The sequence below is a fragment of the Phoxinus phoxinus genome, assembly GCF_949152265.1.
Source record: "Phoxinus phoxinus genome assembly, chromosome: 8".
NCBI classification, from domain to species: Eukaryota; Metazoa; Chordata; class Actinopteri; order Cypriniformes; family Leuciscidae; genus Phoxinus; species Phoxinus phoxinus.
This window is the reverse complement of record NC_136883.1, coordinates 24395111-24415075: the sequence shown is the minus strand read 5'-3', so window position 1 is coordinate 24415075 and position 19965 is coordinate 24395111. Positions and strand designations below refer to the sequence as shown.

At 38.0% G+C, this 19965-nt stretch overlaps 1 protein-coding gene across 6 annotated transcripts in view; it reads right to left on the bottom strand.

Annotated features, from left to right (window-relative positions):
- sema3ab (sema domain, immunoglobulin domain (Ig), short basic domain, secreted, (semaphorin) 3Ab) overlaps positions 1–19965 on the bottom strand; it is a 99736-nt gene that overhangs the window by 24428 nt on the left and 55343 nt on the right. For 5 of the 6 annotated variants that reach the window (XM_079620001.1, XM_079620000.1, XM_079620002.1 and 2 more), the window contains one exon: positions 9008–9200. In XM_079620001.1, coding sequence (XP_079476127.1) covers positions 9008–9122 — 115 coding nt within the window. In that variant the 5' untranslated portion in view covers positions 9123–9200. Of the gene's footprint in view, positions 1–9007; positions 9201–10364; positions 10543–19965 lie in introns of those variants that run through there. The other variant, XM_079620004.1, reaches the window with a different exon arrangement.

Sequence of the window (19965 nt, the reverse complement as noted above, 5' to 3'; positions counted from 1 at the left end):
TTAAAGAGTGAAAGAGGATAGTGTGAGAATGGAAAGAAAAAAATCCGTGGAGTCACACAGAGGAGAAGAGAAGAGCAGGATGACGAGAGGTTAAGATTAGGGTTGAGATGACTTAAAAAGAGGACAGCGAGACAAGAGGAGAGAGAGAGAATGACAGTGAATCTCTCATTCGGGTTTAGAGAGCTCATTTTGGAGTGCCTGTGGTGTCTCCATTTGGCACCATGACTAAAAAACATTTAGAATGCCTTTTACACACTCAGACACACTTGAAACACCAGGAATTCATCTCACCATCACTTCAGTGTGCATTCACGCACATACACAGGTTTTTTCTAAGACAAAAGGTGCCTCTTAAAATACAAATTGTTCAGAAAGCTATAATCCTTCCATTAACCAAAAAAACAAAAAACGACACTTTTTCCACTATCTCTGTGCTCAGGGTTAGTTCATCCAAAATTTTTAATTCTGTCATCAGTCTCTCACCCTCATGTCGTTCCAAACCCACAAGTCATTCATTCATCTTCAGAACACAAATGAAGATGTTTTAGGTGAAGACTTGGAGGGACATAATCTTAACTTAATGAATAAAAGTCTTATGGACTTGGAACGGCATGAGGATGAGTGAATAATTCCTTTAAACATGGTCAAATGTGTTAGACAGAGCTATATTATTCATAGCTGAAAGCATTAGCAAATTAGCAAAACTGTAAACAAAATATCATAAGTGAAATGCATGTTTTTGCATAGATAGTTAGATATATATCCATATCATTGAACATACAAATGTAGTTCAAAGCAATGCATTGTCAATCAAGTTGACAATGTATAGGATGTTTGTGGAGTGACTATACATAGGTTTCTTGTATACAAACAATACCGGATGCGCGCGCATCCAAGAGGCAAGACCGCTATATGTTATGCCGAGTTCTGTAAAAGAACATTGTAATTAACGTAGATTTCGCATTGTTTGTAAATTCTTGTTGACTCAATAATAAACTGCAATTTCAGAGTTGAATCTGTTTGCTTGTGTTTCATTTACATATTAATATAACATTATGTAAAACGTTAGTTAGTTGACTAGTATGAAATTGTCCAACTAAGTTTGCGAATCATAAAAACATGACATACCCTATTTATTTAGGTTAGTTTACAGCACAACAGCTCCGCGTCATCTCTGCTTCTGCTAGATATAGCCGTAAAGAGTGTTGCTTTCTGCCTCTTAGATGCGCGCGCATCTATGTGATGACGTTGCACAGAAACCCGTGTATGTCTCAGTTACTGTGAGGAAATAAAGAGCACAAAGTTCAATGAGTGTTTCCTCTGAGCTGTATGTCATTGAAACATCTGTTGAATTATGTCCTTGTTGCCATCACAATCTCTCTTTCCTCTTTTTCGTCCTTCATTTAATATGTTTTATGATCACTTCTCCTTCCTCAGGTGTATACTAGTGACTTTGTGGTTTCATATGAGTGTGTAACATCAACTGACACTGGCGGTCTCATCGGATTGTCAAGTGTTCGCTTGCGTAATGCACTTACACAGCGAAGAGGTCTAATTAAAACAGACACACAAACACATCCAGCAAGAACACACACAAATACTCTCTAAAAACTCAAAATGGCTCCATCAACAATCACAAACACTCACTTTTCGAGAGGAAATTAACAGTGCACTTGATTATTGTTACCAGGAACCTTTTGAAAAGCATTACATTTGAACAAATAGTCTGTGTATGTACAAATGTGTTTGTGTGATCGTTTTGAAACAGAGCGGCTTTGTTTTTCTTGTGCGCGTCATTATCGAAACAATAAATCAATCAACTTTACACAAGTTTTTAATCAGTCAGGGGAAAATAAAGCATGATGTAATGTTTACATTTATTAGCACCTCTGTTATGATCCTGACAGTTGCCAGGGCATTAACAAACACATAAATCAGATTCCAAAGGTAGAACATCATGGAAGTAGTTCATGATTCAGCTCATTGTGCATGTCTTGGTGAGCGTGTGATCAGTTAGAGGTGTGAGAAGTGCGTTTAATTGGGCTTGGTAATCAAATGAGTATCTGAGAACATGAAGTTTCCAACCTTGAGTAAAACAGATCTTGACATGCCTGTGGGGACATTTTTGCAAAATAATGTTGAGTAGCTTCTTGTACGTTTGATACAAAATTATATTAAGTTGCTTCTTGTACACTTTCAAGATGAAATAATCAGTGAGTGGAGCAAAATGCAGAGTCAGTATTATCTGAAACAGATGAACGTGAATCTGGCCACTTTTTTTTAGTGGCAGTCCGTTCAGAAATGAAATGTTTGACAAGAGGTGCTAAAAAGCTTACTGCTCTATTGCGTTTGAATAATGTAGCACCTACACTAACCAATACACTAACTGATATTGTTATAAAAGCAAACGTGAGAAAAACAAATTTGCTGAAGCAACCCTGCCATTTTAGCTCACGTCTACAAGTCTTTAAACTCCTTTATCATGACTCGTGAGTCGTGGGACTCGTACCAGAGGGCTCCGCATCACAAGTGCGAGCAAGTTAACAATGTCAGAAAAGCCATGTCCGACGAGCCAAAACATTGTGACCAGCTGCCTAATATGCTGTTGGTCATCCGTGTGCTGCCAAAACACCACCGACCCACCTCTGAAGATGTCCTGTGGTATCTGTCACAAAGACGTTAGCAGCAGATCCTTCAAGAGCTCTAGGTTGCGAGGTGGAGTCACCATGGATCGAACTTGTTGGTCCAGCACATCTCACAGATGCTCAATTGGATAAATATCTGGGGAATTTGGAGGTTCAACACCTTGGGATCCTGGGGAAATTGTGAACACCTTGAACTCTTCATCATGTTCCTCAAACCATTCCTGAACAATATGTGCAAGTGTGGCAGGGTGCATTATCCTGCTGAAAGAGGTCACTTCCACCAGGAAACACCATTGTCATGAAGGGGTGTACCTGGTCTGCAACAATGTTTAGGTAGTGGCATGTATCAAATTTGAACATGAATGCTCGAACCCAGAGTTTCCCAGCAAAACATTGCCCAGAGCATCACACTCCCTCCCCATGCCATCACTACCCCAGATACGGCACACAATTACATGGCCTAACAAGTTATGTAATAATAGGACTCAGATCAGGTGACCTTCTTCCACTGCTCCAAGGTCCAGTTCTGACGCTTGCGTGCCAATTGTAGGTGCCTTCGATGGCAGGGATTATCATAGGCACTTGTGCCACAGTAGCCCTTCTGTTGGCCCATACCAGACGTAATAGCCTTCGCTGCCCTCGAGCATCGATGAGCATTGGGCCGTGTTGCTGGTTTGTGGTTTGGCCCTCCTTGGATCGTTGCTGGCCATGAACAACCCACAAGCCAGTTTGAGAAAATTTGTCTTTTGTCAAAATTGCTCAGATCTTTATTCCTTCTCAGTTTTTCATGCATCCAACACGTTGAAAACAAGAACTGATTGTCTGCTTAATCTACCCAGACCTTAATATGTGGCCTTGTTAGGAGATGATCAATGATATTCACTTCATCTGAGACTGGTCATAATGTTTTGGCTCATTAGTGCATATGGAGCTTGTTATGTGATGCAAATGTCAAAATGTATTAGTTTACAATTCGTGAACTATGGTAAAAGTGTTTTGAGGTCATAATATAGCATGGAAATAAATCTTCATTCATCGATAATCTACCCCTGCATTCATAATTTGTGTGAAAAAGAAATACAAGTTGATGTATAGGAATGATTTGTATAGGAACGTTATTATTTTTATTTTTTTGCGTATTGCAGAAATGTAGGTAGAGGCATGTTTTTCTAATGAGCCTGAGTTTTTGTTTTTGGCAGGTTTCGCTCAGATTCAACTCTAGTGACAGTTGCTGTGTGAATCAATACCGCATTAGCTGTAATCATCATTTAGCCCAGAGTTATTTATCTATTAAAGATTACCTGAGAACACCCTGAGGAACAGGTTCTCAGAACCAAGCGTTTGAGCTGTCAGAAACAAAGACAAGAACACCAAACAGTTTCAGTCTTACGAGGATTTAACCAAATTTTCAAGATTGTGGGGATCAAATGTAACACTTCAGGAATCAAAATCACTAAAATTAAGTTAACTAAGAAATTGTCCTGACTTAATTACTATCATCAAGTCTATAAGGAATCTGCATAAATTATTGATTAATATGTGTATGAATATTGATGACATATAACCTTTCAACATGGTGGAAAAGAGAAGAGTTTTTGGTAGTTAAAAGAAAACAGTTTTTCCAAAATGCAACATGCTTCAACTTCAGAGAAAAATACAAAAGGCATGAATGATGTATTTATGCTTTATATACAATACTGTTAAAATTTTGGGGTCAGTAAGATTTTTTTTAAAAGAATGAATACTTTTAAAATTAAATCAATTAAAAGAAAGTGACAGTAAAGACATTTAAAATGTTTCATATAAGATTTCTAATTCAAATACATGTTTTTCATTTGAACTTTCAATTAATCAAAGAATCCTGAAAAAAGAATACCACAAAAACACTAACTGTTTTTGACTGATAATAAGAAATGTTTCCATAGCAGCAAATTAGCATATCAGAATGATTTCTGAAGGATCATGTGACACTGAAGACTGGAGTGCTGATGCTAAAATTTCAGCTTTGCCATCACAGGAATAAATGACATTTTTAAATATATTCAAATAGAAAACAGCTATTTAAAATTATAATGATATTTCATAATCTTACTGTTTTTTTTTATTATATATATATATATACTGGTAATTTACTGTTACTTTTATAAAATAAATGCAGCCTTTGTGAGTTTTCTTTTCAAATTAAAATAAAAAAATAGTATTAACCCCAAACTTTTCAACGGTACTGTGTCAGGACAAAAACAGGCCGTGTTTTATATGTGAGATTCCAAAACATACGGTGCCCCTGCCTGGCATTGTGGGTAATCTACAGCACCAGCACGCAGTCACAGGAGGACGTGGCTTTAGACATGCTGCTATTCTGAAGATCACCGGTTTAAACAGCACACAAACAGGCCTACGCCAGGAGACGAGCTAGTCTCATCCTCTTCAAACCACTGAGACCATCTCTCTGTATCTTTCCCTTCATCTATTGTTGTGGAAAAACCTCTGAGAGAACAAGCAATGAGGGGAGGGCAGGTGGAGGCAGAGGAACGGTCCCATCTGAGGCTGATAAAAATAAACTTCCCTACCCTACATACTGCCTGCAGTGTGTGTGTGTGTGTGTGTGTGTGTGTGTGTGTGTGTGTGTCTGTGTGTGTGTGTGTGTGTGTGTGTGTGTGTGTGTTCACCTTTTTCCATTCATCTCAACATGCATGTCCATCTAATCAAATCTGGAGTTCTGATTATTTGCGTACGTAATCGTTTGAACCCTTTCCACGGGGTCCAAATATGATTTTTAAGGCAATCAAATACCTAAAATCAAATCTAATCCAATTTTCATCATGTCTTTTTGCTTTGCAAGGGGAAAACTGTATTATGGCATAAACGTTTTCCATTTCACAGGAATTTGGTGGAGTATTGTTTTAGGTGTGTGCGCTCTAACGCTGCGGCTTTATTTCTGAAGAGGATAGAGTTCACATGCTGCAAACGCAACCCAACACCAGATTCTTGGCGTGTTTGTGAATTAAAAGCTTAATTAAAGTGAAATAAAACTTCTCTCATTCCTTCATGAGATTATAGCCGTCTTAAAACATTCACTTTGGAATGGGATAGATTTACACCAAAAACATTATTCCATCCCACAAATTTGCACACACACACACACACGCTCGCACTGAAGTAGCAAATCTCTTGTTTCTGTACTAGCTGCACAAACATGCAGCCACAGATTCTCATGTTCTTTATGTACAGTATTTCCACACCACTTCACATTCATGTAAAGGTGTTATTGTTAACCTGCCCTGGGAACTTTCGGCTCAGAGGGGACACTGATACCACCCTTGCGAGGAACGCAATCAAAAAAAGATCACGTGAGGACATTTGAAGTGGTCCTCAATATTTGAAAGGCATTTCATTCAGTAAAACCATGTTTAGCATAATATGGTCATGTCAACAGGTTTCTGTGATGGTTAGAGTATAGTAACAGTTCTGTTTTATTACCTTAGAATGAGCCATTTCTATCTACATACACCGCAGGTCCCCTTACATCGAAATGCACCGTCATATTTCTATACAGTAGCCCTAAAGTTAAACGGACAAACGCGTTTCGTCACTATGTTGTTCTTCGTGCAAAGAAGCTAGCTAAATTCAGCGAATAAAATACTGACACAATGATGAACAAGTAAGAATAATATTGGCAATAACATAGTATTACTTAATTTATCTTTGTAAAGAAACCTCATGGCTTAACTGTCTGCTGTCTCAAACAACAACATATTTTCCTGTCAGCCACCGTAACTTCCGTTGGTTGCAATTCGCAACCTCGCCACTAGATGCCGCTAAAATTTACACAGTGCACCTTTAATATACAGACATAACTTCTGTACAAGAAAACTATTTTTAGGCTGGATTCTTACAAGAACTGTGAAGCATCCCGGCCAGCCCAACACAAGAAAATTGACGACAACAACAAACAAACAAATAAATACATATTTTTGCAATTCCATTTGGTGACAATAGTGCCACTGAAATCACACAACTCATTACATAAATATAAAACTATTAAATAAATATAAAATTCATTCTTGTTTTGTTTTAGTAACTAATTCAAAAAACCTGCAGAATTCATAGTCTCTAAATTATGTGAAGACACTAAACAAACAAATACATACTCCCCTTGAGTAATTACTTCCACACTCCCACATGCATTTTAATTGATGAGAATTCAGCAAAAGATGAATCAGCCAGACTGTGGTGACAAATGTTCACAGGTGTGCGAGTTTTCTCGAATGCTGTCTTAGCATTTCACCAAATTGTGATTGCTCAGATCAGCCTGCATACATCACAAACGCACATGCACAAACACATACATATTCCCTCTCTCCATCTCTCTTTGTCTCATCCTTCATTGTTTTCCACACAAACAGTGTGTGCATGCCTGTAGGTGTCAGTGTTTGATACGGCGAACAGCTCTAGACGTCTGTGTGCATCTGTGTCCGGGCAGATGAGAGCTCTGGGTACTTAAGAAGCCCCCTGTGTGTTTGTGCATGTGTGCGTGCGGGATCGAGTGTGTCTGTCGCCTGACAGTCACACACCGCGGTTCATATAGAGCTCAGCTTCCACCAGCCAGCTAATGAGGAGCTGTCAGTGCAATTAGAAAGCTGGCAGAAAGAGAAATGGCTCACTTTCATACAGCCATCTGCCCTGACTGTTAAACCCTCTCTCTCTCTCGGTGTCTCTTTCTAATTACAGAGGGAGGCTGGAACGAGCTCTTTCATTTAAACACTCTTACTGTGAATTCACTCTTGACAGCTCACTTCATCACGAACACCAATCGGACGTGAAGAGTTGTAATGTTTTAACACAACCGCATCGTTAAAAACAGCCACCTTGCGTTATACAGTCTGAAATTATAATAACACACTCCATCAAAACACTGAGAATCCTATAAACACTTTACTCTAACTTAGAGCAACAAAAAGTGGAGGAAAGTACAGTACATTTACACGCAGAGAAGAATATGAGTGATCAGAGGTTCGCGACCCAAAAATGTTCTGATAGGGTCACTGTCAAACAAAACTGTCCAGAAATAATCAATTGGAACATCATGCATAGTTTTTATAGCAAAATAAAGTCTCATCAGCTTCTGAAAGAGGAGATAACATTGCCTATATCTGTTGTTAGCATTAAAACGGCATATCCAATTAGTTTCTACGATATTATGGTGCAAATTTGCCTCAAAACAATGAACAAAACTAAGCAAGGTGAAAATATTTAATAAAAATAAATATATTTTTTTTATAAATTATGAATTACAATTGGTATTGTGTTGGTTACTGAATCAAAACCACTGTGTTCATTTAATTGACTGATATTAATAAGTTAGATTTTAAATGTGCAGTATATACATTTTAAAAAAATAGTTGTGGCTGTATTTTTGCCACTTGAAATGTAGGTGTTGCTAGCAGTTTAAACATTCTGTGCATCCAGACAAACACATTCAGCCCAAAGGTTTTGCAAACACACACACATACACACACACACACCTGATTTAACCTGTGCATGAAACTCAACAAATAAATCGCAAAATAGTGTGATACATAATATGTCTCAATCCTAAATGCTTTCATACATATAGTTGAACCCTATACTTCTAACATGAATTAAACTGTAAGAAAAAAAAATGCTTTGTCAGGCAACCTAAAAAAAACATGTCATTTATGTGGGAACCGCTAAAATAATCAATGATAAAGTTCAATATATTCGTTTAATATTACTGAATTAGGTTATACCAACAAAAGTAATATAAGGGTCAGATCAGGCAGAAATAGTGCCTTTAACTATTGTGCAGATCCACTTTTTAAGGTTAAATGTTACAAATAAAAAAAGAAAGAAAGAAAAAGCCCATTTTTTTACCATTTGAAAAATTTTTTTTGTAAATCATAAAAAAAATGTATCATAATGAATCATCTTGTTGTGCTACTTCAATCTGTCATTTCACCCCTCGGCACCACCCGAACACAAAAACACCATATTACTTTCAATACCACCACTCTAATATTTTAGTTATTAATAATGAAAGCAAACTTAAACGTAAAACTCCATATGTACCCCTTCATATCAGTTTGAAATCCAGCTCCTTTTCATGCTTTCAAAAACCTCTTTCTAAATTACCCACGATGCATAATTAAACCATGTGAATCATATCAATGAAATATCCCCCAGAAGCATCCAGAACCGTACGCCAACTCCGGACAAGAACGCATCTCCAACACAGACTGAACCTATCAAACTTTAACAAGCCTAAAGATCTACTCTTCTAAGATTCCTCAATCATTCTGACTGATTCCTTTCCAGAATCCCAACAGCAGGAGTTGACTGACCTTTATACGAGAGTTTGAGCCGGGGTACGTTGTTCTTGCTCCTCTGTGCGTCGGTTCCTCTCTCCGGCACGCTGAGTGCCCACATCAGCAGTACAATCCCCCACAGGTAGTCCATGTTCTTCCCTGTCTGCGTGCAGTCCCGTGGCCTCCTGTAAACACTGTGTTTCAGCAATCCAGTCCTTCGGAACGCCACCTGAGGATGGAGCAGGTGTGTCTGTGTGTTGAATAAGTCAGCGCATGTGAGCCACACAACGATCACATCTCTCCTGGTGAAGCAGACACAGCCTCAGGAGAGGACCATGAGTGTCCACACCACTCACTGTTTCACTTTCAAAGTGTGTTTGTTCTGTTCCTGTGGTTGTTTATCTCCTAGATGTTGTGAGCTCTTCCTCTCTGACTTTTAAATAGTAACTTGGCTGAGACTAAACTCAACTGAAGCTTGGTGAAGCCCTAGGCACTCTTCTGTTGCTCTCTCTCTCTCTCTCTCTCTCTCTCTCTCTCTCTCTCTCTCTGTCTCTCTCTGCAAAGCTCAGCGCGCACACAGTCTCAGCGCAAGACTGAGAGAGAGCAGAGCCAGCTGAGAAAGACTGAGAGAGAGAAAAAGGGGGAGGGAGGGAGGGCTGTGCTTCCAGTAGAGGATCCTCTAGGTATACTGTTTTTTCCTACTTCCACATCCCACACACTAGGGAAGCTTATTTCCGCCAGGGGGGAAAAATGAAAAAGAAGGTAATTGCAAGTGTATATCTCACAATTCTGACTTTTTTCTAAACACACAATTCTGAGAAAAAAAGTCAGATTTGTGAGTGATAAAATTCTGAATTTATCTCTTACAAAGTTTTCTCCTCAGAATTTTGATTTTGAGAACGTAATTGTAAGGGGGGGGGTCAGAATTGTGAGATAAATACGTTACAATTACCTTTTGAATTGTTTTTATTCTGTGGATGAAACAAGCTTCCATACACAAACACACAGTCAGTCAAAGTTGCACTAACTGGCATGTGTGGAGTAGTAGAAATTAACATATTTAAATATTTTATATCATTTAAACTCACAATTGCGCTAAAACATTGTGAGATAAAAATTTGCAATTACCTTTTTTTTTTTACAAAAATTACAAAATTGTGATATGTAATCTCATAATTCAGTATTTAAACATTTTGAGAATTTTATTTCACAATTGCGAGTTCATAACTCGCAAAAAAGTTGTGAAATATAAACATGCAACTGAGATAAAAAGTCACAATAACTTTCTTTTTTTTATTCAATGGTAGAAAGCAAGCTTCCACAAACACACACACACACACACACACACACACACACACACACAGTCGCAAAGTTGTACACAAGTTGTACTCACTCCACAAGAATCATTCTGACATTGGAGGGCATGTGGTATAGTAGATATTTCCTAACCTCACTGTCAAGGCTTCACACTGTCACAGAACAAATTGTACGTCCTACGGCTACTGAGAAAGACATTAGGAAGTTGTCCCTTCCTGGCCATGTCTCGCACTGTTCTCTGCCGCCCAAGAGTCCAAAAACACTTGCCGAACTCCACCCTCACACCAGACGTTTATTTTTAGCACGTCTCCTCGTGTGAGGTAGGAGTGTGGCAGGAAGGATGATATTCCATGTTTAAAGAGAGGCTGGTCAGGGAACTTGTAGAGTTAAAGGGATAGTTCATCATGTACTCACTTTCTTATTTTATATTAGTCATTTATACTGTTAAGCTCCAAAAGAACCGTATAAAAGTATTAGACAAGTTGAACCATATAACTTGTGTTTAAGACATTATTCACTGATAATCCTCTCCTGTGATGGAGCTGACTAATCTCATTTGCACTTTAAAAAATAAAATAAATCACGCCTTTAATCATGCCACAAACACTTCCTAAACAAATATTTTTATTCAACGAGGAAGTATTAAATTGATCAAAAGTAGAGACATTTATAAATGTTGCAAAAATTTAAATTTCATGATTTCCTATTCATCAAAGAATACTTGAAAAAAAATAACACGTTTTCACAAAAATGTTAAGCGGCACAACTGTTTTCAAAATGGATAATAATTACAAATGTTTAAGAATAGAGAGAAGAAAAAAAGTTCACTTTTACCGACCCCACATTTTTGAATATATAAAAATAAAAAATATATAAATTAAATGCTAATTTTTACTTGTGTTTTGCTTGAAAAGAGTGCCTGGGACATTCTTTCTCTTTTCACATCCCACAGAAGAAAGAAAATAACAGGGAAAAGATTACTTTAGGGTGGGTAAATTATGTGATGTTTGATTGGCACCAGTTGCTTTGACTCTGCCCACTCCACCCCAAAACCATTGACCTCATTATCTGCGATTCCTCCCCCACAAAACACACCTCTTCTAGAAGACAATGGAGCAGTCCTTTCAGCTTGAGCTCTTTTTAATATCCCAAAGCCATGAATCTGCCTATTGTAACACGATAATGTTGAACTACAGGCCACCAGACTTCTCTTCATATTTCTGTTTGGCACAAACCACACAGGGCATGAATACTTCAGTAATTGGGATTTAATAGGTTCTGACAAACAAGCTTGCGATTGACAGTACTGTCCAAAGCTCTCAGCAACTGATGTCATATGAGAGCAAAGAGACAGAACACTGGGAATATCTTGCATTACATGATATAATTACCTTCTCTGGAAATTACATAATATAGAAGCATTAAGCTGGTCAAAAAGACTGTAAAACTTTATTTATATATATTAAAGATTTGATATTGTTTTTTTTATATAAGTCTCGCTTACCAAGACTGCATTTATTTGGTGAAAAATACAGTAAAACCGTAATATTGTGAAAAATTATTACAATTTAAAAGAACTGTTTTCTAGACAATAACAAAATGGGTTTTATCTCTAATGTAGAATTGTATCCAGAGTTAATGCCCATTCACAACAAGCACTATAACTTTAAAGATAATGTTAACAATAATTGGCGTCCACAATAGCGGACGATATTGTTCTGTTTATTCTAAACGCGTTGTTGTCTGCAGCTTTAAATGCTCAACCTCTTTAAAATCTGGTGGATTATGATTGGCTGTCAATATTTTTTATTGTTTATCAGCTGGGAACAAACATTCTGAAAGTGATTCCAACAATATTGTTTCTTTGTTCTGTTATATGTTCTGTTATAGTTGTGGTGTGGATTCTTTTATATTTAAAACGATTCTGAGAACTGTATTTTTATCGTTTATAGTTATAGCCCTTAATGTGAATGGGCTTTTAGTCTTAACTTTTGCTAATAGACAACACAATGTTTTGCCGACTGAATTTAAATGTAATTTTGTCATAATGAGAAATGCCAGCTGTAAGAATAGGCTGAGGAGACAAACTCTGATTAATTCAAATTGATGTGGAGTCATGATAAAGTAGCAAGTGTTTGCCTGCTATATAAAGGTTTGGACAGAGAGTCTGCTAATGGGTAAATAATGAGGCAGGCATGCAGAGCGAGAGCGGCAGTCTGCCAAGTTAGTTCAAGTGGTGTTCAATTTTCATTAAAGTTACCTCCTACAACAGTGAGCTCCCCACTGACTCCCCATCTAATTGATGTCTCCTTCCAGTGAGACACACAAACTCAAGCAATTGAACTTCACACCTAAATATACACATCAGATCTATCTATCTATCTATCTATCTATCTATCTATCTATCTATCTATCTATCTATCTATCTATCTATCTATCTATCTATCTATCTATCTATCTATCTATCTATCTATCTATCTATCTATATGCTGAACGATATTCCTTCCTGCATGACTCCAGGATCCAACTATTACACAACATAATTTAATACCACTCACTCACACAAAGCCAGCGCGGCGTCACACAGTGTTCTGGTCTTTTCTAGCGAATCTCACATTGGAATCAGATGACCAAGGGCCTGAGGTACTGTACATCTTAATATCAGATCGGAAGGATAAATGTCTATGGAAAGTGAACTGAGTATGCCTGTAATTCTGTTTCAAGAAAAAAAGGGCCATTCATTGAACATTTCTGGCTTGCATGTCTCAAATTCTGCACCAGTAAATATAGGCATACTTTTAGATTCTGTGTCAAAACATAAATATTGATAACATTTTAATTAAAAATTAAAATTCTAAACTTGGTGATTAATGCAAAATCAAGTGTGGGGTTTATGGGGGCTTGCTGAGTCCTTTTTTAGGAATACTCGTCCATTGTTGTGCCTCAACTGACACTCAGCTCTTACCTGTAGCTCTAAGAAGCTGTATCATGTGCAGTGGCCACGCCCCGGTTAATTGTCTCGGAGACGGGCAAAACCTGGTGAGGGTAGCTGCCGGGTCAAAAACTATCTGCGAGTTTGGGATTAGCCTATCCCAGCATGTGAAGACGACATCAGAAGAGGGGGCAGAAGACGTCAACGCTTGTGATAAGTGGTAAGTCTCATAAGGAGTCATGGCCATCCACAGGGCCTGAAGAAGGATGGGCACTACTAGGTTTTACTCTTGGCCCAAGACACACCACAAATGATGATAAACAGCTCTCCAAATGCCATATTGGATCAGCCGTCGCCTGGGAAAACCAAGACCCTGCTGTCCGCTCCCCACCAGGATGCGATAAGTATGCTACTGGTTAACAAAGAACAACAAGTCTTCATGGTAGAAACATCTTCACCACAGCTACATTGGAAAGTCCGTACATTGCAACAGATGGCCAAGCTTAAAGAGCTTATCCATGAGATGGACCAGTACTCCTGGCATCTCTTCAAAACTAAATGGAAAGACTTCTGAGATATGTCAACAGATGAAGGCCACCTGTTTTTCTACAGTGGAGAATATGACAGACACATGAACAGTGTTAGTTTTCTTGTACATAAGGACAGCAAGAATACTGTACTAGGCTGTCAACCAATCTCAGGAAGGCCTATTACTATCCGCCTCAGTGCAACACTTTTCAACATTACGGTCATCCAAGCCCATGAACCCACCTTGGATTACAGCGAGGAAGACAGAAGAGTTTTACAACCAGGTGCAAAATACCATTGACAAGGCTCCAAAGAAAGACATTATAATCATTCAAGGTGACTGGAATGCCAAGGTGGGAATTGATGGACAGTCAGACTAGAAAGGAACCTCCGCAACAACTTGCAACTGCAAGACCAACAGCAAGGGAGAAAGGCTACTGGAGATTGCCACCTATAACAACTGTATACTGGCAAACACACTGGGAAACCACAAGAACTCCCATAAATGGACATGGCATGCACCTAATGGAATCCACCACAATCAGATCACATCATGATCCCACAACATTTCAACAGCAAAATAAAGCAAGCCATTATCTGCACCATTCCAGGGGCAGACATTGGAAGCAACCATTACTTAGTCATGATAAACTTCCATATATGTCTCAAGAAGACCAAGTGGTAGAAAAATCCCAGAATCAAGTTTGACTTGGAACGACATAAAGATCCAGAAGTCGCACAGAGTTTCCCAGCCTTCATTGGTGGAAAGTTTGCCTCCCTTCTCATTTTAGAGGAAGACGTTGAGACCCTCACTGCTAAATTCTCATCAGCCACGATGGAAGCAGCAACTGCAATACTGGTAAACTATTGATGCAAGTTGAAGCTCTGGGTCACTGATGAGATACTTAAGCAGTGTGACAAGGTGTCAGCTCAAGAAAGAAATAAGCCATATCGATGGCTTAAATAAATACAAAGAGGCCAACAGGAACATCGAGAAGAACATGAAGATTAATGTCAACAGTATACAGGACAAAGCAGGAAATTGTCTAACAGAGGAAAAGGAGATCAGGAACATGTGGACTGAGTATTTCTCAGAGCTTTAAACCACCCAGATCAAGGAGACCCATATATACACGTTGGCACCAGTCCAGGAAAGGAAGATGACTTCTCAATTCTCCGTGAAGAGGAGGAGGCAGCGATAAGATCACTGAAGAACGGGAAGGCTCCCAAAATCGACAACATCCCGACTGAGCTCATCAAGGAAGGAGAAAGCATTACCATCGACATGCTGATGAAGATATGCAACAAGATCTGGCAAGCAGGTCAGTGCTGGTCCACATGGACCCAATCGCTTATAATAACACTACCAAAGAAAGGCACACTTCAGCATTGCCAGAACTATTGAACTATCAGTCTCATCAGTCACCCCAGTAAGGTAATGCTCAAAATCCAGCTCAACAGACTGAAACAACAGGCAGAAAACATTATTGCTGAAGAACAAGAAGGCTTCAGAGAAGGAAGGAGCACAGTTGAACAAATCTTCAACCTGCTTCTATTTTGCGAAAAAAGTACCAGCAACATCAAAGACATCTCTATCACGTCTTCATAGATTTCGAAAAAGTATTACCCAGGGTGTGGCATCCAGCTTTTTGGAACACCATGAGAAGATTCAACATGGGCAGAAAGTTTGTTCTCATCAGTTCAAATACCTTGGTGCTATTATATCCGATGAGGGATCCAAACCAGAAATTATGGCCAGGATAGACAATCGCACTTTACCAGACTGAAGCCAATATGGAGGGACAAGAACATTACCGTAGATTAAAGCTCAGACTTATGCATATGCATGCTCCGGTTATCTCCATCATCCTGTATGCATGTCAATTGTGGATACTGACGGCTGAGCTAGAGAGGAAAATTCAGGCCTTTGAAACACAATGCTTTCGAAAGATTTTGGGCAGCAGCTATAAAGGCCATGTGACCAATGCGGAAGTGCACCACATCATTAGGCAGCATGTTGGGCCCTATGAAGAACTCATAGAAACAGTCAAAAGAAGAAAATTGCAGTGATATAGACATGACAACAGATCCTCTGGGCTTGCCAAAGCCATTCTCCAGTGCATGGTTGAAGGTACAAGAAAGGAGACCAGAGAAAAAAATGGCCAGACAATATCAAAGAATGGACTGGGGCTGACTTTGCTAAGACACAAGTCCCGGCTAAGATCGTGTCAAAAATGGAAAGAGCTGTTTAAATGTCCATCTGTGTTGATGCCCTGAAAATCCAGTGGATTATGGGATCTGTATCGTATTGTATCAAGTTTGAGAACCATTGAGATGAATTCCTGTCACTATTTCTTCTCTGAGTCATAATTGATCTCAATGGTTCTCAAACCTGATTTTGCATTAGACAAAGTTTCACATTTTAAGTTATTATATTACTAGGCCCTATGAACTGCATAGGCCCAAGCAAAATTATTGATATGACAGACCGAAGGAAAGTTTGTGTCTCATTGCTATGGCCATACAATAAATTCCTTTGGAGAAGCATGGAAGATCCAGAACTAATTCTCTTTCAAATAGACTCAGTGATCTGAAAACTGAAGCTCCTGAGAGTTTGTATATTCAGGCCAGAAGAAAAACCTTCATCTGGAAGATCGTTTGGTTATTGCTTATTGTCTTTGCAAAGTAACCCAGCCTGATTCTGTAAACCCTCCCAATCTACGTGTCGGGCCACATCATGGACTAAGGACCAATTCTTGAAGCCATTTATTTTAACTGTTTTTTTTTTTTTTTGGATAGAGATTAATCATTTTATTTAGCAAGGATGCAGTAAATTGAACAAAAGTAACCGTAAAGACTTCTACATTGTAAAAAAAGGGGGGGGGGGGGGGGAATTTTTGAACTTTCTATTCATAAAAGAATCCTAAATGATGCATCACATTTTCCTCAAAAAATGACTGAAGTAGTGAAGTAGACCGAAAACTGAAGAAGACCAAAGACTGGAGTAATGGCTGTCGAAAAATCAGCTTCTCCATCACAGGAATAAATTACATTTTGAATTATATTAAAATAGAACAGTTATTTTAAATTGTAATAATATGATGCAATGTTACTGTTTTTACATTACACACATAATTTACATTACACCAAAGCTAAAAAGCTAAAGAAAATACTCTTACACTGAACACATATCAACAGGTTATAAGAAACACTTATACAACTTATTTGGAACCAATCCTAAAGGGTCAAACAAGATTCCACAAGGATCCAACTGGATAAACTGAAAATTAAACTGGAGATTGTAGTTTCAGCTTATCCAATAGGATCTGATTTGATTCTCAGCAGATTCATATAATCTTCTTTCGACTTGCTCCAAATAGGATATAAATTCCAAAAGCATTCTTTAAAAAATAACTGACTAAGAGTTGCTAAGGAACTATTTACAAATTGATCCAAATCATTTGTACAAGTTCAGTTAACAAGTTTGAAACTAACAGTTCAAAAAACACTATTTCATAGGGCGAGTTTAATCATAGAGTATACACAAAATTAAATATTCTTCTTGCTTTTTTAATGGTCTATTGACACACACAAAGTGAAACCACAGGCAACATGAAGATCCTATATACTCTGCACTTATTAATACAATACAAAACCCTCCATCAGCCCACACAGAACCCCCACCATCCATACAACCACAAAGACAAAAAGACGTGCCCACACCCACTCTGGTGCCCACACCTCTATCATACCACCATTACCCTCTCTATATCCTTTCAGGCTCCATCCACCCTTCCTGGCCCTAGCTCTTGACCTCCACCCACTACTGACCACTTGGGTGGAGTGTTCAAGCATCATCTGTTGAAAACACTCTGGGAAAGTAATCCATAAATGAGGCTGTTTAGCTCAGCCATTTGTCCAAAAGCCCACGCAGAGTCTGTCCCGGGATTGTGGGACCTTGTGACAGGTGTGAGAAGATGCATATAAGGCAGTGTGAGTCATGATAAAAGAAATGAGGAATTGTGCTTTACCTATTCTAATAACGGGAGCATAATAATTTCTAAATCCTCACGAACACAGTTTTACCATACTGAGGGAATCCAGCTGTGCAATCAAACTTCACTTTTAGAATAAAATAAATAAATGAATAAAAATCAAGCAGGAGTTGAGGAAACTTAATTAACCTCTTCACCTTCATGGTAGCATCATCAACAACAACAACAACAACAAATAGCACCCTGGTACTAACATGGTACAATGGTAAATGTCATATCACTTACAATAAGTACCATGGTATTACAATGGTATTTTGGACATGGTACAATAATAAATGTCATATCAATGGCAAAAAGTACCATAGTGCTACTATAGTATTTTAGATATGGTATAAATGGTAAATCTCATATCACTTAAAAAAAGTTCAATGGTATTACTATGGTATTTTGGACATGGTACTACAATAAATATCATAAATATAAAAATGGAGTTTTTGCTTAAAAAAAAGAAAATATCTAACAATGTGGTCAGAAAAAAATCTTGTTTGCCCTTTAGGTTTCCTTTTACCATATTAAGCAGATATTTGTTCTTGTTTTAAGCACAACCCTACTATTTTGATAATTTTAGACTTGATATCTTATACAAGTTATTTTGCTTCTCTAGTAAATGTATGTTGATTTAATAATGTTTAGACTGGAAACTGGAAAACAAGACAAAAATGGTGAAAATAATTTTTGCATTTTGAAGAGCACAAAAAGTACTATGGAACTATGGTAAATGTCCTATCACCTACAAAAAGTACCATGGTAGTAGGGTAAATGACATATCTCTTACAAAAACTACTATGGTATTTTGTACATGGCACTATGGTAAATTTCATATCACCTACAGTAAAAAAGTCATTACTTTCAAAAAGTACATTGATGACATAAAATGTTCATACTATTAAATATGGTATTGGATTTAATTGACCATGCTACAGTATATTATACAGTGATTGCACCATATTAGTACCACAGTACACGTCTATGTGATTTAAAGACTATGGTGTATGAATATACTAGTCACATAAAAAAGAAGCGAAATATATCATAATAATACCTAGTGCTGTGTTGAAAAAATCGATTCACCAATTCTAAATCGATTTTCATATTAATTTCTAAAGATCGATCCGTAACTCAGAGGATCGATTTAATAACAGGCCTACATTTTCCCCATAAACACACTGAGACACGGCGACCGGCGGCGCTGCTAATGCGGTTTCTCTGAATCCACTTGTTGACAAGAGAGGAGGAATGAATCGTTCACATAGCGCGTTTTTTGCGCGTGCAAATTCGTTTTCCAGGCGCGCCTCTGTTCATGGTTGCATAGCAACGGCAGACGCAAAGGGAAAGCACGCGCTTGTTGAGAGGAGAAAGCGGTGCAAACTCGTGCAAACTGCGCTCTCCATGATGACGAGGAAGTATCATCAAATAATTAATTGATTTCTAGCCCTCGCATTAGCTTTACTACTAGATATATTCATTGAGATGAGAAATAAAAAGCCGCCCTGTAGAGCGATGATCAGCTGTTCGGACCGAGCTTTCCATGTTGTTACGGAAAGGCCGTAACAGGCTTGTTTTTGTCACATGACCTGTTGAGATGCATTGAAGTGCTTCTCACTGAATTTGCACGCGCATAAAACGCGATATGTGAACGGCCCCTAAAGTGGTATCGTGTGCGGCTGTATCTAGTTTAAAGGCCTTTTAAATATGAACGCAGTTTTGGATTAAATAAAAGGGACAGTCAATTAAGTCAAATAAAACACGTTTTATCTCCTGTTTAGTTGGTAACACTACATTAAGACACCATTCATTAACATTAATGCCTTATCTAACATCAACACATTGAGTGAACAATAAATTTTTACAACATTAATGTATGTTTGTGAATGTTATTTAATACAAACACTTGATTGTTCATGAACAGTTAAAACTTTTGATTTTAAAAATATAAGATCGGATCAGATCGAATCGAATCGAATAATGATAATCGATTCAAGATCTTGAGAATCGGAATCGAATCGATTCTTGAAATTTGAATCGATACCCAGCACTATTGTTTTTTTTGTACCAAAAAATAACCCTTAAAATACAATGTAAATTCCATACCATTTTCAGTAACATATCAAAATACAATATCGAGAGAGAGAGAGAGAGAGAGAGAGAGAGAGAGAGAGAGA